Source organism: Vidua chalybeata, chromosome 17 (assembly GCF_026979565.1).
Source record: "Vidua chalybeata isolate OUT-0048 chromosome 17, bVidCha1 merged haplotype, whole genome shotgun sequence".
Lineage (NCBI taxonomy): Eukaryota > Metazoa > Chordata > Aves > Passeriformes > Viduidae > Vidua > Vidua chalybeata.
This window is the reverse complement of record NC_071546.1, coordinates 10,518,840-10,546,278: the sequence shown is the minus strand read 5'-3', so window position 1 is coordinate 10,546,278 and position 27,439 is coordinate 10,518,840. Positions and strand designations below refer to the sequence as shown.

General features: G+C 43.0%; 1 protein-coding gene across 1 annotated transcript in view; it reads left to right on the top strand.

The window, feature by feature from the left end:
- The window catches only part of CDH4 (cadherin 4), a 419,012-nt gene that overhangs the window by 296,288 nt on the left and 95,285 nt on the right, over positions 1 to 27,439 (top strand). The window contains exon 5 of the mRNA XM_053958581.1: positions 25,822 to 25,977. Coding sequence (XP_053814556.1) covers positions 25,822 to 25,977 — 156 coding nt within the window. The remainder of the gene's footprint in view (positions 1 to 25,821; positions 25,978 to 27,439) is intronic.

Genomic DNA, 27,439 nt, shown 5'->3' with positions numbered 1-27,439 from the left:
ATGTGTAATTATTATTGTTTGTATTGCAGCAAACAAGAAATGTCAGCCCTGTTGCTAAAAATAAGAAGGTTGCCAGTAGGTCTCCTGAAAGTTCAAACATTTCATTAGCTGGTTTTATGTTAGGTATATAACAATGCTGGTGATAATATAGTGTAATGGTAATATAATAGAAGCTACAAATAATGTTTTATGACTGTTTTGTTCTCTATACTACAAGTCTAAATGATTTTCCTCACAAGCCAAGCAGAAGGTGTTTTATAATGGTGTCTTAAAACCTCCTAATTAGCAGCAGTTTTAAGATACACACTTCTTGGCAATCTTTTGGGGATCGATCGAGAATAACTGTAGCAGACTTTAAATCTTCTGCCTGGAAAGATTATCCTAATTCTTTTTCTAATTCCCCTGTCCCAAGGCACCATGACTGGAGATTTCTGAACAAAACAGTGTTGTGCTGGCTCTGCTGGCATGTAGGTCAGGCACTCCAGAACCACCATTAGCCTGTGCTGTGCTTTGAGGGGGAAAATTTCATCAAACCCATTTTCTTATCACACCCCAGAAGCTGTTGGACCTCCACATTTAGCCACACAATTAAAAAATCTTTACAATACGGGGTACTCCAGTTCTTTGGTGATACCTTATTTCCTCCAGAAGAAAAATCTCCCCATGTATTCACATTCCGTGGGGTCTTCTGTCTCTCTGATTTATCCTGTGTCCTCAAAATACATCATTAATGTGATCACATTAATATGATCACGTATGCATTTACACAGGCAGCAGAGGTATAGATGGAACTCATTTTAGGATGACATTTTAGTCATTGTTTTCTAAAGGACTGTTTTGCCATGATTTAGTACTTGTGTGTATCAGTTATAGAAGTGTCATGTTTGGTGTCCTCAGTGTTTCTTTTCCTCCTTTCTGTGCTGGTTGGTATAATTTATACGAATGCTTTAACACTCCCTCCCCATGTGTGGTCTACTTGTAATGTACATATAATTACCAGCCATCTTCCAGCTTTTTTTGGCTATATGGAAGTATTTTTAAATCTATTTCAGTCCTGCCAGTGGATATGTACCCACACATTTTGGGAGCATGGTTATTTGGGCTTTCTAACATACTGTGCCTCCCTGATCATGCTTTCTTAAGAAGTGAACAAAAATGTCTTGGAGATAACAGTATTCTGCAGCACAATGTACAGAAGGGAAAGTTGGGTTTTATTCTTACTAGGCTGGCAGGCTGTCTCAAAGGAGACAGGCTAATTTGAATGGGGTTCAGGTTGCTGTAGCCTAAATTTTTCTGTAGTTCCTGAAATTATGTTTTTAAGTTTACTGGCAGCTACAAGTTCTCATCCTGATGTGCAGGTGTGCCATCCTTAGTAAAGGACAAACCTGCAGGATTCAGACAACTCCATCACTTAAGGATGCAGAGATGGAGGAGTATTTGCAAATGCATCACACTGTGCAGTGAATCAGTTCTCTAAAGCAAGCAGTAAAGCAAGTATAAATAAAATACTTTTGGTGGGGCCTCAAAGACTCCCACTGGCTTTGGTAGATTTGGTATTGGTACATATTAACAGTGTCATTGGGAGCTTGTGTGCTACAGGCTGTGCTTCTAAAACTCAGGGTCTGCTTGTGAAAATCAGATTCACAACATTCAGGCAGTCAAATCTCTTCAGCTTCCTCCTACTTAAAAAAAAAATATAAGGCTTAAAACTGAGGGAATTGGTGTCCTTCAGAAACTACTTTCAGCCCTAGTTTATAGAGGATCAATATACAAATGTTGGAGTTCTATTTCTGTGTTTCAGGGCTACTCATTTCTTCAGCTGATAGTACATCAGCCTTTAATCCCCCCCAAGTGGCTTTCACTGCTGCATAAACTGCCAAATTTGCATTTGTTTTGAAGAGTTTGTTTGCACACAGAGGTTTCAAAAGCTCGGAAATCAAAATGTAGCCACTGGTCTCTAGATATTATGAATCCTGTAGTTTGTTATTCCACTATGGAGACTAATAAGAAGCTGACTTCATTTGCAGTACAGTGAGCAGTTCCCATAAAGACCCCGAGCTCCGAGGAGCGATGCCACGGCCAGCACATCCGCGTTGCCTGGCGGGGCTCTTCAGGAGAGAGAGCAGTCCGAGCCTCTGAGCTGCTCCACTGAGCTCTCCCCCTCCCTCCTGTTATTTTCCTTCTCTTAGAAAGGCATTTGCAAGCAACATCTGTCCTCCGAGCAGGGCTGAGAAACGCGCACCTGTACGGAAACAGGAGACAGATGAATGGTCATGTCTCGCTTCTTCTGCATAAAGATGCAAAACAAATGTTGGCCATCAGGACCATCAAGTTGCTGTGGACACTCCCTGGAGTACACATTCTCTAAAACCACGCAAAATCTGCTTGGCAGTTTGTGAAGTATGTCATCTGCTTTCCATATGTTTCCTTTCCGAATTCATGGCAATGTCAGAAAATATAAAGTTGCTTCCCGCGCAAAGGGCACAGGTCCCCTGGTGAAATTCCCTTTCCAACATGGCTTAAATTTGCACTTTTCCACAAGAAGTCTTGGGTTTTCAATGGATGTGCGGTTGTGGACTGTTGTTTTAATGCACATTATACATTGCTGCTGCAGAGAGAATGCATTGTACATCACTGCATTGCATCTTGGTGCAGTCTGATTTTCATCCCATGCTTGATTTTTTTACAACAAAAACAAAACACATTAGGAGGGGAACTCTGTGTTCTCCCTGTGAGGCTCTCCCTGCTCAACTTCATCTTTCCATGTAGCATTCTCCCTATTGAACTGGAGTCACTGGTGACTTCAGACACTTATTTGGGTTGTTTGACCTTCCTGTTCATCTCCTGCAGGCACAGACTGTTGGCAGTTCTGGGTGGCAATGGATGCGAATCCATTGGAGTTAGAGAAGAGGATGGAATAAAACACAAGGTCTGTTTCCTAGTCACATATACCAGGTTCAGGATCACTGTATAAAAAACTTAGAGGATGTATAAAAATAAATAGAGAGCCTTGATAATGTGTTCGAGTAACAGCCTGATGTAGCTCTGGCCTGTTCACATGGGTTTAGGCTCCTGCTTGCAGATGTGGCTGGAAAAGTGCCTTGGATAACTGAATGATCCCTGTAATGGTTTCTGTTGGGTAAAATTCTATGTGGAGTGGGCAGAGGCTGGGGATGTGATAATGTGACACTTTTTTCCTCCTTTTTAATGGGAAAGTTGTCAGTGTTGCTTTAAATCCTCATTAGAATTCAAAGAGCCCTAACATCGCCAACACTGTTTCAGGATTAGAATTTGTTAATTAATTTAATCCTCTCCCCTTCTTCATCTTCACGGATTCTGCAGCGGCAGATGGTAAATCCTTAAGACTTCAGTAAGAATAAAGGGTTAAAATCCAAAGGCCTGGATTAGATGGGATTGCAAAAAGTGCATGAACAATTCTCAGTGTCTGTCTTATGATTTGCCAACTTCTTGGGGGCAGGGTGCTGAAGTGCAGAGCAGGCAGAGTCCCTGGCTATTAGCACTATTTAGTTACAGTAGACAAGATTTAGGGCTGAGTTTCCTGAGCATGTCACTGTAATAACTTACTTGTTTGTTACAACTGTTCTCCAAAATCACAGGATTGTTCCCTAATGTGTTGGTGAATAATGTTTTTATTATTCCTGTCTGCAGTAAAGGGCATCTCAGTGCCTCCAAAATCACTCATGTAATAAAACCGCTGCCATTTTATCATTTTAATAGAATAACAGTTTTGTATAATGTTGCAAATATTACCCTCCAATATACGATGGTGACAGTAACAGCAGAAGACAGGCACTTTTACAGCACAAAATTATTACCTTGTTTAGATTATCAGATAAAAATTTTACCATCACATTAGAATGAAAATGAAATGAAGGCCAATAAAATGCAGAAGGGCCCTGTCCAAGCAGGAGCCCTGGGAGGTTGGCTGCTGGCCACAGGGGCTGCCAACCTGCCTGGAGGGCACTTGGCCAAGGAAGCCATGCTGAGAGGTCGCCAGCTGATTTTACATGGAGAAATTCAGCTGCCCAAAATGCTGCTGCCAACCAAGGATCATCTCTTGGAAAGGATTTTAAGGTGTAGCAGTAAAAGGGAGGAATACAGAGGAAGCCTCGAGCTCTCTCTTATTGCGTCGTTGGGAATAAGAGTGAAAAATAAGGAGGATCAGGTCTTTTGAAAATGTTCTTCCTATGTAAGAGTTGAACCCTTGGGGGGATCAATACAGCTCTCACTGATTTGAATCAATACTAGCACAACCTGTTAAAAAGAGGAATATGCCATGAAACCACTGGGCTGTCGGAGAGCAAGCCAGCCGTGGCACATCCCTGTAACACATCCCTGCCTCCTGCAGTGCCCTGGGCTTTATCACTTTGCCCTGGCTCTGCCAGGAGCAGGAGGAGGCTGTCCCCTCCATCCCTTGTCTCCAGCGCTGCTAAGAGGGAATGAGCAGGATTCTGCTCTGTGAATGAGCACCAGCACTGCAGCCTGCTTATCTAAAATCAGATTTGTGGCTGCTTCTAGAAGGTCAGTGCAAATTAAATTGTTATTTGGTGTCCAAAAGATTCAAAACCCGTTTCAGTCTCGTTATTCTCTTACTGCATGGTTTTTCTCTTTCATTATTTACATCTTTGGTATCTGCTTTTGATACCTCCTGTTAGATTTGTCTGATGCTCATTAATATCTTCCCTACTGGCTCATACAGGTTTTATATCCCAATGTGCAGATAGAGTGAAATCTTTCTCCTTTATCACACGGCTGCAACTGATTTCTTTCCCATCTCTTCTTCCTAATTTTCCCCGCCACAGTATCACACAGATGTATCACCATGTTCAACACTGGATTCGTGTCAGGGTCTTGCTCCTTCTTTTATTACCATTGGGGAATATCATGCACTGCCCATTCACCAGGAGCAAAGCACTCCTGGTTTTGAAATGCTGGCTTCTGCAGTTCACTTCTTAATGTGTCACCTAAATCCTAAAACATTTCAAATCTAAAAAAGTTTATTTCTTTGGATGGTATCCCCCAGTGCTTGGGATATCACAGTGAGCTCATCAGTCTGTTGAGAGCAGTATTTGTGTCTTTAACCTGTGTTGGCATCAGTGGTATTGCAGGTAACATTCTAAACTGGAGCTTTATTATAGTTCCCAAAAGAGCAGACAGGTGAGTTTTCCTTGCTGAAAAGAATTGGTAAGTTCAAGGTAAAGGTTTCCAAGTACAGTTTGATACTCTGTGCTAACAGTGTTTGGCATATCTCCCAGCACATCCCAATCAATGCAGAATAAGGTCTACCCAGCATTGGTGAGAGCTGCATGTATAATATATATGCAGATATACTCTGAATAAATCAGTGTAAACAATGCTGAAACAGTGGGACAATCCATTACCAGAAATAAATTGGCAGGGACCTGCTGCAGAGCTCCCAGCATTGCCAGCTCTGCCTGGATCAAAGAGCCATGCCCTACCTCCTCCAGGGGAGCTTGCAAAAGGTGTAGAGCAAGCTGGTAGCTCTGGGTTGTGGTCAGTGGATGCAGCTTTGGAATAATGAAGCTCCTTTATCTGATCAGAGCCTGTTGAACCCTCGCAGGAGGCAGAGCTCGCTGCAGCACAGCTGGAGATACATCAGCACAGGTGAGGCAGCCGTGGTACTGTGAGCAGCCAGGACAGCCTGGCCAGCCCAGGCCAGTGCCCTGCAGAGCTCCAGCCCTGCTCCAGCAGCCACACGGCTCCATTTGCCTGGCACTGTGCCCTGGCAAACACCCCCCAAACCCTCAGCAGGACCAATTAGCCAGGGCAGGCACAGCCACGCGGCCTCCAGCACTGGCGCTGCTCGCTGTGCCCTGCAGACACTGCAGCCCCTGTGCCACACTAAGTGGCCAAGCTCTGCCCCTATACACCTGATCCCTCAGTGTTTCCTTGGATCCAACCTTTCCTGAACTCTGGCTCCCTTTTTTCCTGTTGTGCTCCTTGTACTGAGCAGTCCTGCGAGGGCAGGGAGCGGTACCAGCACCTCTGGCCGTGCCCCAGTGGAAATTCCCCATCCTCAAATGTCCCAGCTGCCAGAGTTAAGACACAATTTGCCTATCCCAGCACAAATGGAACAATGTGGTGTCTTATTTCTAGCCTCTCTTTCCATGGCTTTGCTCTGCTAATTTCTTAAATTAGGATTTTTTCACATGAAAGGTTTCTTTCTGACTTCCATCGGCATTTGTCAGATTCTTAGGGCAGAGGGCAAAACTCAGAACCTGCGCTGGGGAGTGCAGTTCCATTGATGTCAGCAGAAACGTGCCTGCTTACATCAGTCCGGAATTTAGCCCACAGTGGTTCTTTTGTAGCATCAGAAAACTCTGTGTGCACCTGAGCTGAATGTCCACGCTGCAAGATCAGAGTGTGGCTGGGACAATTGGCATGTGGGTAATTGGTACATTTCTGTAAGAGAAAATGGTTCATGATCCTTATAAAGGAAAATAAAATAAAGTAATGTTATTCCCCACTGACATATTAAGTGAATTGATAGTGTTTGAAAAGGCAGGTATTAAATCTGGAAGCAGCATGAGTGTTATGAAGTAGCTAGCAGTTTTATCCCAGCAATTTAAAATTCCTATCATTCAACTCTTGCTGATTTGAAAGTCACACATTTATTTTAGATTGTAGCCATGAATTTCTTGGGAATTACCTGACATGAAAGCATGGAAGAGTCACTTGATATGAACTGACAAGACAATATCAAAGAAAACATCTTGATACACTTAATCCAGTTGTAAGTGACTTTATAAAAAGTTTTTTTCATCCAGCCCTGTTATTCATTAGGAGCATCTTGATATTAGGAAAGCCATTAAGTTGGCTACAAACTCTGGGCATCCTGTAGGGCAATAATCTAAAGCATCCCTGGAGATCTGATTTCAGACTCCAAATGGATTAGGGTTTTTTGTCTCCTTCTGTACATCGTTTACTCACGAGTATGAATTGTCTGGCTCTTTATTTCCTTGCTGTGCCATTAATGTGGAAAATGCTACATAAACATTCAGCATGTCAGAATAAGAAACTGTTACTGGGAGAGCCTGGGACTACACTGGTAGGTGTATTAGAAGATAGGACTCAAGTTTTTTGCCTTTGGTTTGTATCTGTCCTGTTCTGCTGTGCTTTTTTAATGCTGCCAGCTTTCATGATCACTAAAAATTCACCAGCTGATCTGTGCTTTGAATTAGTTCAGATTGAAGGTGTGGGAGATGAAGCAAACAAGGAGCCCAGATGCTTTTGGCACGATCTGACACCACCCCTGGTCTGATGGAGATGACCAGATGTTGCAGGACACGGGAGATGGCTGCTGTGCCTTTGCCTGCCCCGCTGCCCTGCCGCGATGTCAGAGCGTGGAGATGTTCTGGCTCGTGCTGCTGGGGAGCTGTCTCCTCCCATTACTGCACCAGATGATCTGGAAAGCGTGACCCTTTTCCCATGTGTGTGATATCCAGACCATCAAACACACAGGCTGTCACAGCCAGCTGTTGCCCCGAGGAAAGGACAGCGTGGTGCCAGAGGAGGGGGCTTGCTGCCCAAGCACCTGCAGATTCTTCTGAGGATGCAGGATGTTCTGCTGGGCTTCTCTTAGCACTCCCTCATGGGGCAGCAGTTCTGCTCCAGGTCAGATAGTGATTAATAAAGAGTTCATTCCCCCACATGCTTAGTTAAAATAAGCCATCACGTTCGGTTCTGGCTCCAGGGTTGCTCTCTGGTAGGAAGCTGGGAGGAGCAGGATAGGGAAGGATGGATGTGTTTGCCTTCCCTCCCCTGAGAGGAGGAAAAAGAAATCTGCACTGGGCTTCTCTTCTTCTGTTGGCTTTAACTTTATGGTCAGCATCTGTCGCTGACGAGCAGTGGGAGCTCTGAAGTGCTGACCAGCTCTTTTCACAACCCTTTAAATAACCAGAAAGATACAGAAAGTAATAAAAAGAGGGCATGAGAATCCATATTAAAGGCATTAATAACTTGAACAGAAGTCTCTATTTAAATAATATTTTGAAACATACTGTCAAATATTTTTCTATTGTTTGGGCTTTGCAATGCAGCCTTTTCCCCCTAAAGACCTGGGGACTGTAGTGTGCCAAGTCACACAAGGGAAGTTCTGCATTCAATATTTTTTTATTAAAATTCTCATAAGATAATGGTGCTCTTCTGTCATGACTGTCATTAGAAAAAAACATCAAGACCCTTGTACAAGGAAGGATTTAATTGCTAGCATCACAAGTGTTTATATTCTCTTGCAAAACTTCCAGTGGATGTGTTTCTTTGTTGGGACTAAATGGAAATAGGACTGAAAACCAGTAATGTTCTCATGAGAGATCCTGGATGTTTATGTACCTCATACCCTTTTTTTGAAAATTATATTGTATCTGCAAAAAGATGCTGCTTAAAGAATGAGCAATCAGACGTTTCCAAGGCATCTTCTAACTTCTTGCTTGTAAACAGAATTCTTTATTAAGTGAACCATTTTTAACAGCATTTTCTAGGAAAACAAATTTGAATTGCTCTGTGCTCTGGGTATGTGGCATCTCACAGACCTCACTAGGCAAATCAGTGTTTTGAAAGAATCTGCTTGTTAAAAGCAGGAGCCTGTGACTTCATAAGTGATAATTGTATATTCTGTGTACCATGCCAGTATCTGTGTGCCTGCACACCACGCCTGTCTCTGCAGTATCCAGGAACCTCATGAGAACCTAACGTGGGACTACACTTTCCTTAATCAAATCCAGCTACCAGTTTCCGAGGAAAACAAACAATTTCCCCCCATGTTTACTGTCATGCTTTCACACATCATATACACAAAAACCCGTTTCTGCTAATTTAATAATTATGACAGTTCACCCCTTCTTTCCTTCACACTAGAGCAGCAATACATTTTGAGTCACATCAGTAGCATTCCCGCTGACCAAGATTATAGCTCAGCAGGAAAACAAGTCATTCCAAATTGTCTCCTGGCGTAAACATTTTGGATCATTTTTATATTACAGCTGAAAGGGGAAAAATCTTGGGTTTCAGATTCTTTTGTGCTCTTGTCATGGGAAAAATGACAGGGCTTTTATTTCTACAATGAGCATTACTTTTGCTTCTTTTTACTGCTTTAGCAATAACAACTTTTAAAGAAAAAAAAAATAGCTGTGTTTTTAGTCTGCTGTTTTTACACACGTATCTGCAGATTAAAGACTCCCTAGGTACCTATTGACACAATAGACTGTAACAGCTCCTCTGGAGCCGTGTCAAACTGTTATAATCAACCCTGCCAGTGATCCACAGATAATAGGACATTAAGAGGGGCTTGAACCATATCTTTCAATCCCAGCTGGGTATCTGAAGTGATGTGGAGGTTGCAGCTCTTCAGCCCATGCTCCAGTCACACACTTGAGGTGACCACTGAGGTGACACGTGGTTGGGGGCAACACGAAGGGAAGGTTGAACAACATCTCCCCTGGTTGAACATTGTGGTTTGACATTGCAGCATGGCTGGAAGAAGAGCTCCCATCAGCTCCTGCTGCTCTCTGCACCTGTTCTCTCCCACAGGGTGAAGGGTTTGTCTGGAAAGCCTTGGGACTGGGGCCTTCAGTGAACAGTCTTCTGTGTGGTTTTCTACCAAAGAGCTGTCAATCAGGCCTCTGGTATCCGGGTATTTGTTGGATGTTTGTACTCTTCTCTCGTTGGTAACAGTGCTGCTGGAATTGTCATCCATCCATATATATATATAACTATATATATATATTATATACACATACATATCTATATAAATCTCTTTATATCTCTGTATATGCAGATGCTGATACTTATTCTGATACACTTTGAGAAAAACATCCCCTTTAGAGTTGATGGAGGAAAGAATTAGGCAGGATGGAGCATTTAATCCCAAAATCTTCTTTTAATACTGCCCCAAATTTTCTCAAGGACCATGCAGTCAAGAAAGCCACTGCAGCTTCCGCTGCCATCCCAGCATGGCACAAACAACCTCAGGTGGGATTTATCTGTTTATTTTCTAAGACTGTTGAATGAATAAAAGCTGGAGAAGGATAGTGCTGGAATTGACAACAATATGGTGCTGCTGGTCCTTACAAGCTATTTAAAATGCCATCTCAATTTAGCTTCTTAAATAGAAAAAAATAAACCCCTTATTTGATCCACTGACTCAACACTTAATTACAGCAGCTCTGGGAAGAACTGAATGTTATGAAGGTCAGTAAAGTTATGACCCTCCAGTATTCAGGCCTGGTTTTCTCTTACAAAATTTAAAAGAAGAAATCCCTTTTGTACCTCATAGGCCTTAAGGTTTGTGTGTTTTAATGGATGTCTGGCTGTCACATAAATACATAGCTTTAAAGACAACGAAATGTTCTAGGCAGTAAAAGAGGCTAGTTTAAACAAATTGCTTGTGTCATGATTTCATATTCATCCCTCAGAGAAGATGATTAGGTCCTGTGAAGACAAAAGGACAAATTATACATTTGTAGCATGGAATTAAACACTAACGTTTCCAGGGAAAAAGAAGAAAAAACCTCTTCCTTCTTAGAGAAAATAAATTCCAGTGGAAACTAAAACTAAATTAGTGTCTATATCTAAACATGCACAGAATTTCTGAGATTTTTTTCCTATGTAAGTTAGTGAAGGTCTTCCAGAACTGTCAGTAGAGCTGATACATCTGTCTGTGTGTCTCTGGTACCCTCAGCTGGCCACGCTTGCTGCTGTCAGACTCTCCTTATTTCTAGTAGCTTTGCTGAATTTTTGACCATTTGAGGTATTTGACACTTGTCTCAGGCAGAATAATTTCAAAAAGGTCCAGCTGAAACAGTTCTTTCATCTCATGCAATTAGGGTGAGACTCAAATGCATTTTCTCATTTTGGTACTTGCTTGTTTTCGGTTACAGGCTGTTTCAGAGCCCTTTGAAGTCGATGGAAATGTGTCCATTAACTTCAGTAGACTCTAGTTTGTCCCTAATCGATAGTAATTTGATTAAAATAGCTCTGAATGTTCTGGATCCCAGTGGATGTTGCAGTTGCTCTTTATGTTGCAATAGCCCCCAGCTCTTCTGTGCACTCAGTTCTGTTTGCCAGGGTAAGGGAAAGCACAAGGAGACTTGGGAACTCACGTTTCTCAGCTTGCCAAGGGCATCTTTTTCTCCTTGTAGCTACCTGAATGAATACTCACAGCCTCCCATGGCTGCTTACCCCAGACCAGTGCATCTGTCTCTTTTCTCAGCTCCTGATTCTTTTAAACTCAATATTGAAGGGAAGGAGAGGAAAAACAGCCACAGACCTCTGCACTGGAATTGAAGTCCTGACGCAGATGCAAAGTTTTCCAAATCAAAGAGAATTGATGAGCCTTGCACTGGCAGGTGCCCCAGCTTAGTCACAACCTGAATAATCCTGAAATTTAGATTAGAGTCCATCAGAGCTGCCAGATGTAGCCACTGCCCAGACCTGCCTCCTGTGCTGTGGTGGAGAGCCCTGGCACAGAGGTGCTGGAGCAGCACTCCTCAGTGGGGGAGACACATCTTGGAATCCTGGGGACTCGGGATCCAGGAGGCACAGAGGTGACGGGTGTTCCATGTCACTGTGCACCCCCTGCCCAGTGATTCAGGTCACAGAGGGGACAGCCCCACACACCACCTCTTAATTAGGGGCAAAATGCCATCCCCCAGTCGTGGCCTTGAACCAAAGGGGATGAGCTAAGAGTTACTGTTCACCTCTGGATAAAGAGATGGGCAAGAGCACAAATGCCTGGGAACAGGGCCATGGAGGAAATGAATAAGATGCCCTTCCAAAGCAACTCTTTCTTTGTTAGGCTCATTAAAAAATATATAAAAAGTAATCTGTAACTTGTATGCTCAACACAATATTTTGAAAGTTCACATCGTTTTCAACCATTCCCTGCTAAGCACAAACTAGGATTCATTTAGAATTTGCTAATTAATACTGGCATAGCATTGTCCCCTGCTGTTGCCCAAGTTCTTGCTTGAGAGAACTTTTTCTTTTTAAAGAAAAAAGAAAATATTTTATCTTGGAACAGTAAGGTGCCTCTTCAGATGTGAAGTCTGCTAAGATAGAAAAGAAAAGGGGGAGAAAAGGGGGGATTTTCCCTTTGTTTTTACTGAATTACTTTTTCATCAGTAGCAAAACCAAGTCTTTAGTAAGGTGATGGCCAGAAATTCCATTGCAAGAAATGCTAGCTCTTTTCTCATCCGCATCTTTAAGTACTAAAAGCTGGGGAAGAGTAAATCATCATTTAAACTCTTGGTATTGCAGTGGGAGAAATGATTTTGCCTCTTTTCTCTCTATGAACTAATGGATGTGGAATCTTTCAAAAAGTAAACCAACTCCTCTTAATAAAGCTCTGCATATAGATATTTAGCAGCTAAGCACTAAATCCATGGAATAGGGGGAAAGTGCAGAAGTAGTGGATTAATATAAAAAGGATGCTTTTTCCCCTTCAAAGCTTCCTTAAGTGCTGACTGATGGAATAAACCCTGAAAACTTTCTCTGTGCTAATTGTCATGTTCCTTGGCTTGCATCCCATTTGCTGTCCGTCATCCTCTGCAGTTTAAGAAGTTTCACACAAGAGCTTTCTTCTTGTGTTTACAGGCATGCCATGTCGTGTATTCAAACCCAGGGATGGTTCAGAGGGTCAGGAAATCTTCCTCCTGCTTCTTATTAAAAAGAAAGAAGAAGAAAAAGTCCTGAAGATTTAGAATTTGAAGAAACATCATTTCCCCACATACATCCAGCTCCTCAAAGTCACAAGAGCCAACTTTGAGCTTCCCTAGAAATAAACATGAAGTGATATCCCACTCTAATCACCACAGAAATACTGGGTCAGCCTGGCAGCCCCTGGAAATGGGTGCAAAGCTGAACTGAGAGAAGCTGTGCTGGTTTACACCAGCTCAGAGAGCAAGGCAGGGATTATAAAGCAGCTGCACGGTTTGGGTATGTGGCAGAATGTTTTCTTTCAATTTCCTCTGATAAAAAAAAAAAAAAAAAAAAAAAAAAAAAACAAACAAAAAGAAAAGAAAATATACTGTAAGAAATAATAATAATCTGTTCCTTTTTAGTATCACCTTTGCAGCATGCCTCCAGCATACCTCCAGGACTGATGGAGGGAGATGACCTGTAATTCCATCCCAATTAAATGCCCAAAGTCAGCAGTTCACAATTCTTTTGCTGGTGGATTATTTTCAACCTTCCTGGTTCCCACAGGTCCTATTCCCTGCGTCATTACCAACTTTTTTAAATTGAAAGTATTATGAAGGCAATTTCCTGCTACCAGCAACCAGCAACTTTCCCATCACTTTCTCAGGGCCCTGCAGCCTGAGAACAACTGCTACAACTAAATCTATCAGCAACGGGGTATTGGATGGAGTGACCTGAATTACCAAAAATCAAAATGCTCAGAAAATGTGCTATAAGAAATGGGTTCTGCTTACTCACTGCTGATGGTTTTAAAGGTTGCTGGGGACAATAACTACTGTGTTTCAGGTTCACTCCTGCTGTCACCAGGCTCCAACAAGGCTTTGGGAAGGTGTGTGTGCTGAATGGGATGGATCTGTAAGACCAGAGAACATATTTGTGACTCACAACTGAATTAGAAAATCTGACATGACAGTGAATGCAGTGAAGAGATCAAAGAGCAGGTGAAAACACTGAGATGTTGTAAGAGCTCAGATTTCATTAGTGCTTCAAAAAAAAAAGAAACTGGAGCAGCATTTCCCAGCCCTGTTCCTGGAGGGCAGCTCATGGGAGCGAGGAGCAGGCTGGGTGCTGCTCAGCAAAGCCATCTGCAGTGCAACACCTTTTCTGTCAGTTGATGGTAAGGAATAATCTTTTCCAGGGCTCACATAGAGGCTGCAGCATCCTGTGGCTGCACGACAGGAGCCCATGGCCAGATATGTCCATGGTAAGATGTGCAGGAAACCCAAGGAATAATTTGATTTAGCTTTCAGGTGGAACCACAGTTGAACTGGAGATCTGATCCTGATTTCCCAGTGTTGAGTATCTTGAAATGTGTCATTGATGCTGTCAAATGCACAGAGGAAACAACATCTCTTTCAATCTGTTTTACTTGCTGCAGTAGCATGTGTTTGTTGTAGTTGGTGCTTGACTGAGAGTAAAAGTGGCAGAAGCAGCACGATCTGGGGTGGGTAGTACCCCTCTAAATAAGCCCAGTGTGCAGATTTCTGCATTTCCTACACGATTTGGCTGTTCCCAGCTGGTCCTGATCCTCGGTATTGCCAGAAATATCTCTATTACACAGCTTGGAAAACAAGCAGCAGGTCAGACGGGTTCTCCATGCTCACAGTCGTTCTCTATTTCATTCCTCTGGCTGCAATTGATGGACCCAGTGGTGTAGAACAAATATTGCTCCCATAATTACCTGCTGCCTGTTAGATCCACAGGTAGCACTGGGTCAGGGGAGCTCTGGTGGCAAACAGAACAGAGCAATAGGTATGTGATGAACAGACACTGCCATTTCCTCACGTGGGTCCCCTCATTGGAAGTATTGATGTGGTTGTTGGGCATCTCTAGCTAAGAGCATGCAGTTTGTTGTCCCTGCCAGCTGCATTTACAGTATTTTGCTAATCTATTCCTTTCGACACCACAAATGGTGTATTTCCTTGTGCTCCTTTATTGATCGAAGGAAAGATTCGATTTGACAGCAGTTTCAGGAAAACCTTCAAGTTGTCCAAGATGCAGTAGAATTATTAACCACCCTAAGCTGACATATGGTAATTTAGTGTTTAATGTTTGCCCTGACACACTGAGGAGTCATCATACCAAGTTACCAGCTGATGCCCACAAGTTTATGAGCATATAAAGAATAGCTGAAATAGTCTTCTGTTTAAACACCCAGCCCTTTATTCACTGGGTGTTAAACCTCCTTTGGCAGGGAGGTGGGGGCTGGATCCCCCCTGCACTACCCACTGTAGCTGGCATAAATTAATGGAATTTTGGAGCTTTTTGCAGCTGTATTTGTACAACTTCATCTTGAAATAATTTTAATTTCTGTGCCTAGGCTTATAATTTTTTCAAGCGCGTTACACAGTTGGCTGTACATAATTATGTCTTACAGCCATAAGCACTGACAATCTGCTTACCTAAACTATTCTGCTCTAAACTTGTCATTTCACTGATGGTGAATTCATATAATGCATGTAATTCACCAGATCAAAAACTAAATTATCAATTAATAATACTGCAGAAAAAAAAATTAAACAAGAAATTCTGTATGTCTATCAGAGTATCTGCAGTTAAAAGGGGAGTTAAGAATACGCAGCCCAGACCAGTCTGGACTCTAAAATCGTTGATGACTTGAATGCAGTTGTTGTTGTTGGGGTATTTGGAGGGTGAGAAGCTTGTGTTTGTGATCTTGGAGGACTGTTACTTGCTTTGGAGAGTTAAATCCAGAACTAGAATGTGCCATAAATGGAAGTGAGATATAAAAAGGCTCTGGAATGTGTCAGAAATTACTGCTTTTATTTTTTTTTTTAAATCTCTGGCGCCATGTCCTCAAGCTGGCCTGTCTGCCTCTTGCATTAGAAGTGTGTGGATGGGAAGCACATCAATAAGTCACATGAATAAGTCTAACATGAATTCAAGTCAAAGCAAGCAGGGGTCTCAGATCAAACCCACACAGAAACAGAGTTAATGAAAGAGAAAAACTTGCCAAAAATCCATCCCTGTGAATTCGTTCCAAATGAGCAGAGTTCAGCCAGGTTTGAAATTTCCTCGAAGGCAATCTCCCATCCCTGATGCACGAGGCACAACTGCACAAGTGATGGATGTTTGAGTTGAGGACACCCACACCAGAGGGAAAGGTACCCTTGGAACTCAGGGTGTTGGTGCAGGAGCTGCAGCTGCTGGAGGACCCTGAGCGTAGGCAGGGGCTGCAGGAAGGTGATGGGAAGGCTGCAGGAGGGTGATGGGATGGCTGGGAGAGGAGGTGCTGGCATGAGCCTGGCAGTGTGTCCTGCAGCTGCTGTGTCCTGCATGCAGCTGTGTGCCTGCACGCCAGATGTGTACGTGGGCACAGGCTGGATCCAGCTGTGCAGGATGGGTGAGCCAGCCTGATCTCAGCCTGTTTGCTGTCACCTTACTGGGCATTCCTGACAACAGAGCTCCTGTGGTGTCTTGCTCTGCAAGTTTATCGAAGGAAAAATACATCTCTGGAGAGGCCAGCATAGCTGTTGTGGAAGGAAACATATGTGGGGTGTTGCCTTGTTCTTTTGAGAGTTTTAGAGTTTTTCTAAAAGTTCTTATACTTTCTGATATTTATATATTTTAACTAAGTTTTCTCACACATGTTTATGTAAATAATAATTGTTTTACATTCTTCTTTGTGATTCAAGAGATTTAATAAACAGTTTAACCAGTGTGGTTGGAGAGGTGGCAGTTTCACCCTCCAATCCACTGCCATTTTAACTATTGTATATATAGTAATGTCAAAAAATAAAGTTCACTTTTTTGAGTTATTTTTCTTTCCTTTTATATCTAACCTACATCTGTAAGTTATTTTGTGTCACAGTATAACATGTGTGCATCCATGGGCAGAATTTGGCCATCAGGGAAGACTTACCCAGGAGGATTCAATATTTTGTCTGTGTAACAAAAGAGGATGAGTCCTAGGAACAAAGACATCTCACGCTGTCTTTGTTCACTAGTCAGTAAATCATAGAATCATAGAATATCTCAGGTTGGACAGGATCCTTCAGGATCAAATCTAGACCTGCACTGATATCTTTTAGCATTGCTCCCATGGTGCACAGAGAGAACTTCATTCCCTGCCTCCTCACATTGGTGTTTCCTTTTACTGACCATTGAAATAACTTCTATGTATGCTGTGCCATGTAATCTACCCTACATACCAAACAAATAGGTTTGCTTTTCCTATAATTAAACTTTTTAGAGAGACTTTGAGAGCTGCAGAGCTTTAAAACCTGCTCTGCAAGCATCCCAAAGTAGTGTCTCAAATACAAGCCTCAGCAGATTTTGTTCTCCAAAATAGACACACTGAAGGGTTTTATTGTTGTTTCCCATTGTTAGCTATTTGCAGGCAGGTCCAGAAGCTTTATTTTATGCTGAGAGCAGCACTCACAATCATGCCACAGCACCACTTCTCCATGATCAGGGATATCTGTAGGCATCATGCCATTGGGAGTTCAGTGCACGACTCTGGGAAAGCCAGAGCTCCCTGCAAAAGCAAAGGTCACACACACTAAGACCAATTCTATCCCTTGAGTCTCGGAAAACCTTCCTGAGGACACCAGTGTGTTTGCTCTCCCCTGAATGCTTGTTCCCTGTGTCCGAGCTCACTGTCCTACCAAGAGGAATGCAGCTTATGGTAAATTGCTGTGGGTCAAGTGAAGATCATTCTTCACTTGTTCTTCTGCTGTGCAGCTAAATTTTTAAATGCCATGTGCTGGATCTTCAGCTGAAATAAATTATCGTGCCTCTGTTTGAAGCTACTGAGTCTACACTGATTTATATCAGCTGAGGGCCTCAATCATTAGTTACAGTGATCAGGTTACTCCTGTGTAGGTCAATATTTGCTACCCTTATTTATCTTCTGCACTGAGCACTCAAGTTTCCTGCTCAGTTCTACCCAGAAAGGTGCTGGATTCTCTTTTCCAGGCTTGCTTTGTAGACATGATGTAATGACATAAGGTTTCAGGAGAGATACACTTCAAAAAGAAATGAGGACAAATTCCCACTGCCATGATTTGTTTTTCTTGACTTTGTCTTCATTTAGGCATAGCCATCACAGGCAGCAGTGGGGTCAGCTGCAAGAAGGTGCTGCAGGATGGTGCCCTCTGCAAAGAAACAGTGGGTTGCCCTTCTCAAATAGATTATGAAGGATGATCTTCTCTTGCCTGTCACAACTCCTCTGTCAGAGGAACAAGAACAGTGTGTTTTGAACTCTCAGATGTATTTCCTCTCACCTTTTGTAATGGAGCATCCTCTACAGCAGAGGAGAGTTTGTGCATCTGGTTCATATCCCAGCCAGGCACTATCAGCCCCTTGCATCTTGCACAGTAGGAGCCAGCTTCAGTTCTTCAGGGCCAAAATTCACCTGATAGCAGCACATCAGCTCCACTGGGATGCCTTCAGTCACTGCAGTGAAGAATCTGCTCTCTTGCAAGAGAGATAAGGGAAAGAGTAGTAAAAATTAGTTTTGTTGCTTCTGCTGTCAAGGTTCTTGCAGTGATAAGATGTTGGTCACGTGGAGGTGTTCTGTAATCTTCTTTTCTCATCAGAGCTGCTCTCCTCCCTCTCTCTTTCCTTGCTACAGTCTGAAGCACTTCCACAGTGGAGTTCTCAGGCTCCAAAAGGCCCAAAGAAAGGCCTTTCTTTGAAAGAAGTCTTACTTTAGAAATGACTGTGCCATATCAATTACTGTTAGATGTGGAAGTTCCAATAACATTGGCCAGTTCCTGATATGGGGACCTTGGCTTCTTGACCCTTATAATAGTGAGTGGGAGAGATAAATAATTACTTAATTATTTAATCACAAAAACCATGCAACAAATTACAGTTTACTGAGTTTTTCACTGGTAAAGACAGAGACCTGACATGAGCTTCTGGCAGTCCCAAGTCACCACTCAGAAACTTTGACCAGCTGCAGAGTTACACAGAGCAGATCAGCCCCCTGAGCCCTGCAGACTTCAGTCTTTTTGTGTCAGGATAAGTCAAGCTAAAACATAAATTCTTTGCTGTTTCAGCAGGTAGGAAAGTAGAGTTAAGCTGCAGCAAATCCTTGGCCTGGATGCACTGCTGCACACCAGGTACTCTGTGCTTGTAGTGTGTCATCTCATCATGTACAGAATTTGGTTTTCTAGGCAAAAGCATTGTTATTTCACTTTTATCCCAAACAGAATAATGGTAGTTTTGAATTAGACTGTGGGTCTGACAAGTTCAATTTCATCCTATACTTGTGCGTGGGGTCACACACAGTTACTGGCCAGAGTTTCAGGCAGAAATTCTCTCCCACTGCATTACCAGCTCCTTATTGAGCCTGATTGATATGCTGTTCTCCATCTGCTCAGTGTTACATTTTCATCCAGGTAGAGGAGGAAAATCCTGGTAAACAATTCAAAAAAACTTGGAAGTGAGAGGAGTGAAAACTATCAAAGCTACCCATGGGCATAGGGAAGGCTCCAGAGGAGTGTGTCCATGTGGATGTAATTGGCCTGAAGGGAGCAGCAGGGTTGGAGAGGAGCCCTTGGACAGAGAGAGCCGTGTGGAAGCCAAATGACCTGTGAAAGGCTGGGAGCTGTCAGCAGCTGAACATTTGGTGCAGCACCTTAGCCAAGCACTCGCAGGGTGCGTGCAGAGGAAGCAAATCCTCCTGGTAAGGAGCAGGAGAGCTGGATGGGAAGGGAAGGGCTGGATGGGATTGGTCTCCTCTGCAGGTACCACAGAACAATCCAGGCACACAGGAGAGGTTCTTCTCTTTTGGGTTCAGATATCTCATAGACTTGTTTCTTTAACACAGGCTGCATCATCAGTTACATTAATGGCTTAAATGACAGCTTGAATCTCTCTGGAGCACTACTTGGACTTTATCTTCTCATCAAAATAAATAACATTAGAAATCACTTTGCACAGACTACAGCTGGAAGATTTAACCTGACATGGGAGAGATCCAGCCATTGGGGCAAAGGGAATGTTTTGTAGTTTGGCTTTGGATTTGTATTTTAAAGAAGAGGAAGAAACTTAAGCTCTTAACAGTGAATCTTAACCATGTGAAAATGTGGTGTCTAGTCTAGGTATAGTCCTTGTTTCTCTCTTTCTCTTGATGGAAAGAGAAAACCACTTCTTCCAGGAAATGTGATGTATACTTAAGCCTTCAGGAGGATGGATTTCACCCTTGAAAGACTTGCTTTTCTTCTTTTTATCTGAAACCAGAAACAAAGTTTTTAGAAAATCATGTGTGAGATGAAACCAGTCCCAGTTGAGGAAAGAAAGAAAACCCCAAGTAAAAAAGTGCAATTCCATCCCTTCTTTCTTTGCCAGTAGAGGTCTTTCCCTACTTTACCTTGTTTGTAAATGCCACCACCGTGGACACTTGGCTCACTCAATGGTCATTTTGTCCAGGGGTGGATGAACACTTAAGGGCAAGCTGCTGCTAAACCCAGGGCTGGAGTTAGTGAAAATGCTGGGTTCCTACAAACCACCCCTGCCATGTCGAAGCATCCTCTTTGCAAGGCACAGAAGAGAGGGTTTCCTCTGAAGACAGAAGTGTTTTAGAGGATCTTTTGAGTTTTTGGGTTTTATTCATTTCCTTCGAGGACATAGTTTGGGGTCATTGGCAAGTGCATGATAAAAGGAGACAGAAGTTAAATGTTACTTTCACCTGGTTAGGTCTCCAAATCTGTCTTATTTTTTCTCTGCTTGACTTTTGCATCTTTTTATTGAAACCATATGTGATTCTTTCAGCAACATGCAGTAATTTGTTTGGAAATACAGGGCTAGAGATGTGTCTCTTTACTGGCTTCTAAAACAACTGTGAAATAAGAGTTAAGAACTTTTATACAAATGAGTCCTAAACATATTGCAAATTCAGTTAAAAATAAATAAGTCCTTAGCAAAGATTTCAATAAACAGTAAGAGTAGTTGAATTAAAATATTTCCACTAAAATTAATGAGCCAATCCTGGAATGCTTAGACTGACTCTTAAGTGTGCTCTTTTAAAGTCTTTGAATATGTTTGCCTATCTGAATTTCTATGGAGCATTTTGAATGCATGACAGATTATAATCTTCAATTATTTTAATTTGGTTTTCTTAATGGGCAAAATAGCTAAGAGCTTAATAATAAAAGACACTTACTGCTTATCATTTACATTATTTTATGTGTTCATTAATAATTATAATGGGTTTTGTAAAACAAAAAAATCAAGTCTAAGTATCCCCAGGTCATGTTAGTGCAAATGTTGCATACTATTCTGTGGGAGATTTGGTAAACTAAGTGTTTTTTGGAGGGCACTTTTGACTCCATATGTTGTAGAGCAAGACAAAGAACTTCAAAGGAAATTTATTTTCTGGTTCATTCTGTGGAAGGAAAATGTAACAGAGGATAAATGTCCTGCTTTGCTTTCTCCAGATACATTTCCAGGCACAGTGCAGGGGTGGGCAGAACCCAGACCACAGCACCTTATGAAATTCTCTAAATAGAGTTTATTAGGTACAGGAGTACTGTTGTTACAGTCACATCTCTTCTATAGGCTCAGTTGTCCTTGTTCATTCAGCTTTTCCTTACACACCCCATTTCCTGGGCCTCCAGGCATTTTCTTTACTGATCTCTAAACAGTCTCCATTGGAACACTTTTTTTCCTGGCATTGTCGTGCTCCAAAAGCTGTATAATTCATGGTCTCACTGGTGCCCTCCAATCTGCTGACCACATAGCTTTGCATACTCTGTACCACCCCTGCTCCTGGCATTGCAGGGATCTCTGGTGGTTTCTGTCACTGCCAGGACAAGGGAGGAGGGCTTGTGAATTCAAACCCCTGCAGCAAGGAAGGGCAGTGCTGAGAGCACAAGGGTGTGGATCAACAGAAGAAAAACAGTGATAAAATCTGGTACCTTAGAGGAGCTCACCATTTGAAATTCTCTTCACCAGTAAAGTTTGTGGGAATAGTTTAGCTACCCAGTAAATCCTGACGGAGATGCACAACCCCTAAGATGTTATCTGTAAAATCAGGATGCAAACACTGCTTTTCTCTCTAGATGTGACACTGAGGAGAGGCCAGCTTGGAAGGGTTTAGCTCTGTGTTGTCTCAAGAGTTGCAACGTTCATTTTCAAACATTTTCGTTATTAGATCAGAACCTGCAGTAGAAAATCCCCATCTTGTGAAATTGCACCATTTCTCCTGTTTCTGGGATTGCTTTGTAGAAACAAGGGCTGAGTCGGAGTCCAGATGTTCTGGTTCTGAGTTGCAAACATTGCAGTGTTTTGGGTGATGCCTCAATGATGTGAGCTCCAACCAGTCACTGCTGGGCTGCAAGGCCACCCTGTCCTTGCTGGCCGCAGCCAAGCAGAGGGATGGCAACTCCAGAGAGGTGCCTGGCTCTGCTGCAGGCACCCTCTGGGGCTTTGGTGGCTGATCCCACCGTTTCCAGATGGCCCATTTGTATCTGTCAGAGTTGGTGAGGGTTCCTGCATGGAAAATGCTACCTGTGTTCCTGAGGTAGGATAGGAACAAGGGACTGCATCTTCCAACATAAATTGCCTTTTGATCTGGGACATTTTCCCTCACCAGTGTATCAATCCACTCCAAGCTCCATCCCGGAGGGGCTTTTTAGAGCATAAAAGCTGCTTTGCAAGCAAATTCCTTTTATGACAGTCATCAGCCATCATCATTCATCCTGCTCACATCATCATATGCAGAGTTGTATCATGCCAGGCACCGGAGAAGCTCAAAGCTCCAAGGGTTCTCCGAGTGAAAAATGTATAAATGCAGCTAAGGAAAACCATCCCTCTGCCATCTGTTCTATAACCCAGAGCCCTGCATACCTCTTGACTGCATTATAAAAGGAGAGATTAATGAAAGGAAAATTCATGTGTATGTTCTCCAGTCAGAAGATTATCATATGGATCTGTTACCATCTTCATACTTCCCAGACTAAATGAAGGAAAAAGTAACGCCCTTCTGAACCAGTAAATTCCCCCAACCTGTAATTTTTACTCCTGATTTAGTGAGCTCCTTGGGAATAGAGAGGGCTTTATTACTATTATTATTATTATTATTATTATTATTATTATTATTATGGTAAACTGCTCCAGGAACAGTTTCAACAAAAGAAGTAAACCTTGCATTGTGTTCAGATAATGTTCTTAACTTCTCAACAAGATTTAATAAATTGCACCCTGGGAATTAGGCAAATGAAACCCTTGGTCAAAATGTTAAAGGATTACTGAAAAAATCTTTTTTTTTTAATTTTTTAATCTCATTAAGAGTGCTAAAATTATATGCTCCAATATAAAAAGCATGTGTGTGATAAATATCTCCTTGGTAGTAAAATGTACTATGCTTCATTGTCAATGGTCTTTGCAACTTTATGTGACAAGTGCTGCTTCTTACATTGTTTTTCTTCTGAACACTTCACACCCTTGTATTTTTTCTGGAAATGGATTTAAGTATAGGTAGCAGGCAAACCCTTGTGCTATGATTGCAATTAACAGCAAATTACGAGTCTTTGCTGAATATTTGCAGTATATTTCTCCCATCTTTGTTTTGCTCAATGCAGTATAATTAGCTCATGGATTTCTCTGGGTATAATTGGCTGTGGGTCTTATGATATATTTCATCTCCTAGATCTGCAATGATTTACATACAGACAGCTTAGACCCTATTAATGCTAATAAAAGTGCTGCAAGGACATCCTATAGCGTGCACTTTATTAAACTGTACATAGCTTTCTTCGAGAGCTTCTGTTTATCTGCATTTCCCAAAAATAAAATATAGTGCCTTTAGCACTGAATATTTAAATCCAGGCTCCTTTTCCCTGTTTCTCTCTCTCTCTATGCATTTCTAATGCTTCTATCACAATGGGATCTGGGTACTATATGCAACAGGAAATAGAGCAGAAAAATGTCCACTAACAGGCTCTTCCCTTCTGTGATTTGGGTTAAAACTGCTCCCATTTTGGTTCCCTGGAGTGTCTGCTCGGCTCTTTGGCATTTGTGCTCAAGCACAGCCATAGCTGAACCAGGCTGGGGCTGAGTAGAAGTGCAAAATACCTTTGTTGGGTTGTTTTGGGTTTTTTCCACCTTTTTTAAGGGTAAATTTACATTGCAGTTTGTTTGGAGCTGTGCACACATACACTGATGAAGACATACAGCTGTGTCCCCCACATTACCCTTTTTAATTTGAAAGGTGGGAACTCCACCGTGGCTCAAAGCTGGAGGTCCAGCTGTGTCTTCCTGTTCTCACTTACCTTAAGCTGGCTCCAGATGTGGATGGAGCGGGTTGGAGCTTGAACTCCCTGGTGTGAGCTGTGCATGTGCACAGACATTGCCACCAGCTCGATTTCCAGCCCTTCCCTCTGGCAGGGCAGAGCTGACCTTCTGAAAATGGGGACTGTGATCTTCAGCTGTCAAACTGGTGACAATGCTGTCACTGAAACCACAGTTGTGCAAGCAGTGTTTGATTTTCCTATACCCTTCCTCACCCACAGATTTGCTAATGAAAGTTGGATTCATGGCTTGTCTACTTGGATCCTTCTACCAAATACCTGCTAGCCCCACCTGGGCAAATAAACCTGGACAAATCCTCCTGTGCAGCGTGAGGGCACTTTCAGTATCCCAAGGCCCTCTTTTAAGTGACTAAGCCCAGTCAGTTTTCCTCAGTACTAACAGTGTAACAAGCAGTGAATCCTTTGGAGAGAAGACAAATGGAACTGTGTCTATTTCCTGACCTGCAGCTCCAGCAACGTAGGTCAATCCTGGCAGTGTCTGTAATAACTGACATGATTAGCCATTAGCAGGAGCAGGCAGTTTGGTGGGTGAAGTACAAAGAAAACAGTGTACAAACTTGGTAATGATCTGGACAAAGGTATCAAAGGAGATTCTGGGAGCCAGGGATCTGATATTGCCCTGCACCGACACGTTCAGCATCTTGTCAACCTCCTGTGTCAGGAGAGGAAGGAATAGCAGAGGGTCACATATGGGAGGAGTGTGCAGCAGCCCACAGCCCCATCTCAATTCCTTTGCTTGACAAGCAAAGCCTCCTCTTCCCTTGGGAAATGACCTTCTCTCCCCAAATCCAGGCTGTGTGGGGGACACAGGATCCCACTGAGTTCACTCAGGCCCCTCCAAGGGTGCAGCTGCTGTAGCAGAGATGCCAACGTGCATTCAGCTATGAGGGCTCTATTATCTTCCCACCACTTCGTTGTACTCATAGACCTGTTAGGGAAAAATTTATGCACATCGCTTTTTACAGTGCCAAGACACTTTGTGATGGTGCAGGGGGTGGTAATTTATTTGTACCTTGCACTTTCTTTCAGGAATAGTCATGCTGTTGCAAGAACTTCTTTCAGCATTTGATCAGAAAATTAAATTTGTGTTTAAAGAGATAGTCAGGGTTGCTAGGACAACATATTAACCTCCCTTCTTTTTTTTCTCAGCTCTGTATCCAAGGTTCATGGAACTTGCTGTGCTGTACTCGGCTTGCAGTGTTGTTCTCAAGGTGCAGGAGGGAAGGGCTTTCAAAAACAGTGTCCAAAATGTGCTTTTCCTCAACAAATAATCACATGAAATGGTAACATCCCACTGGGCATTCCCAGCCTGGCCTTGTCAAGCCAGCAGGGTTGGACAAAGAGAAGCAAGCAGCCTCATTCTTTGAATTTCATGGGAGTATTTGTGTGCACAGTCACCAGGACTGAGAATACAATGGGAGAGCTTGCAGACAGCATTTTCAGAAATGATTAATGGCTGGGAGACTCTGGGTATGGCTGAAAAATTTGGACACTTTAAGGAGACCAGGGTTTCATTAATATGTAAACAGTGGATTTTGTGCATTTTAGGCTCTTCCACATCTCAGTTGAAAAGTCACAATTTCAATGATTTCTCATGAATTAAAAAGGAGCAAAATAGCTGAAACTATGTGGAATGTACTTTTCATGGCTTTTCACCAAATCTTTGGCATTCAGCTCCCTTGTCAGGACTGACAGTGGTATTACATCTCTGCAGCCTTCAGGCTCAGATCTTTTAAAGTTGCTTAAACATCCATATGGCTTTTGTCCAGAACTTATGGATTCTTGTCTCTGTTATTTCCTCCAGATCCGTTCCGATAAGGACAAGGAGATCCATATCAGATACAGCATCACTGGAGTGGGAGCCGACCAGCCGCCCATGGAGGTCTTCAACATTGACCCTGTGTCTGGCAGGATGTACGTGACACGCCCGATGGACAGGGAGGAAAGAGCTTCCTACCACGTGAGCATCAAACATCCTGACCTTCAGCTGGGCTCACAAGCTCAAAGCAGAATTGCTGGGTTCAAGAAGGGGCACGCTAGATCAGCCAAAGTGCTGGTTGGTGGCAGCTGAACGTGAGCCAGCGTGTGCCCAGGTGGCCAGGAAGGCCAATGGCACCTGGCCTGTATCAGCAGCAGTGTGGCCAGCAGGACCAGGGCAGTGATTGTCCCCCTGTGCTGGGCACTGGTGAGACCACTCCTCAAATCTGGGGTCAGTTTTGGGCCCCTCACCACAAGAAGAACATTGAGCATGTCCAGGGAAGGGTGGTGGAGCTGGAGAAGGGTGGAGAGAGTGAGTTTGATGAGGAGCAGCTGAAGGAGCTGTGGGGGGATCAGCCTGGAGAAAAGGAGGCTCAGGGGAGACCTGACTTATGACTCCCTGGAAGGAGGTTGTAGCCACATGAGGGTTGGTCTCTTCTCCCAAGTAACAAGTGACAGAACAAGAGGAAATGGCCTCAAGTTGTGCCAGGAGAGATTGAGGTTGGATGTCAGGAAAAACTTCTTCACCAAAAGGGCTGTCCAGCCCTGGCACAGGCTGCCCGGGGCAGTGGTGAAGTTACCATCCCTGGAGAGATTTAAAAGCCGTGTAGATGTGGTACTTGGGGACATGGTTGAGTGATGGGCTTGGCAGTGCTGGGGGAACAGTTGGACTTGATCTGAGAGGGCTTTTCCAACCTAAACAGTTCTGTGATTACATGAAAGTGGAGATAAACTGATGTCTTTTTCAGACACAGAGTCATTTGTTTAAAATGGTGCAACTTCACACTGCTTGTTAAATCCATGCAAATTTATGTGTAGACTGAACCACCCAAAACCATGAGAAGCCAGTCACTACATTAGCATGTCTTGGGAAATTACTAATTTAAGAATCATTACTGCATCTAAACATGCAATAATTGCTATAGTCATTTTTCACTTTAATTCACCGGGAGATGTTCAGGCAGTATGATGGGGGTGTGTCAGATAGGTTTTTAAATGCACAGATAGGCTAATATTAAATATCAGGGAATTAATTAAGATTAATTACACTCAAACGTGATGGTGCCTCTTGCTATCCTAGTTCATAAAATGCTCTACCTGCAGAATGCTCACAGTGTAATTGATTGCTATGTTTTGATATAAATCCCAGCTCCTCTATTGCACAATGTAATTGCACAGCAGATCCAGTCCCACAAATTGCTAAAAGAATAGGTTGCCCCTTGCATGATAGCCCTGCAAAATTTCAGACATTTTCTGCATCTGCGCTCTAGCTGTCTGCTGGAGTGGCTGTGAAAGGCTGTTTCATGGATTGCTATCAGCCTTAGCCCATCTCCTGGCATGGTAATAGCCCTTCCCAGGGATGCTGTAATGTCAGCGGAGCGCACGGGTCACTTCCAGTGACACCACAGCCCGAACTGCGCCGCTGGAGATGCACATTCTGTCAG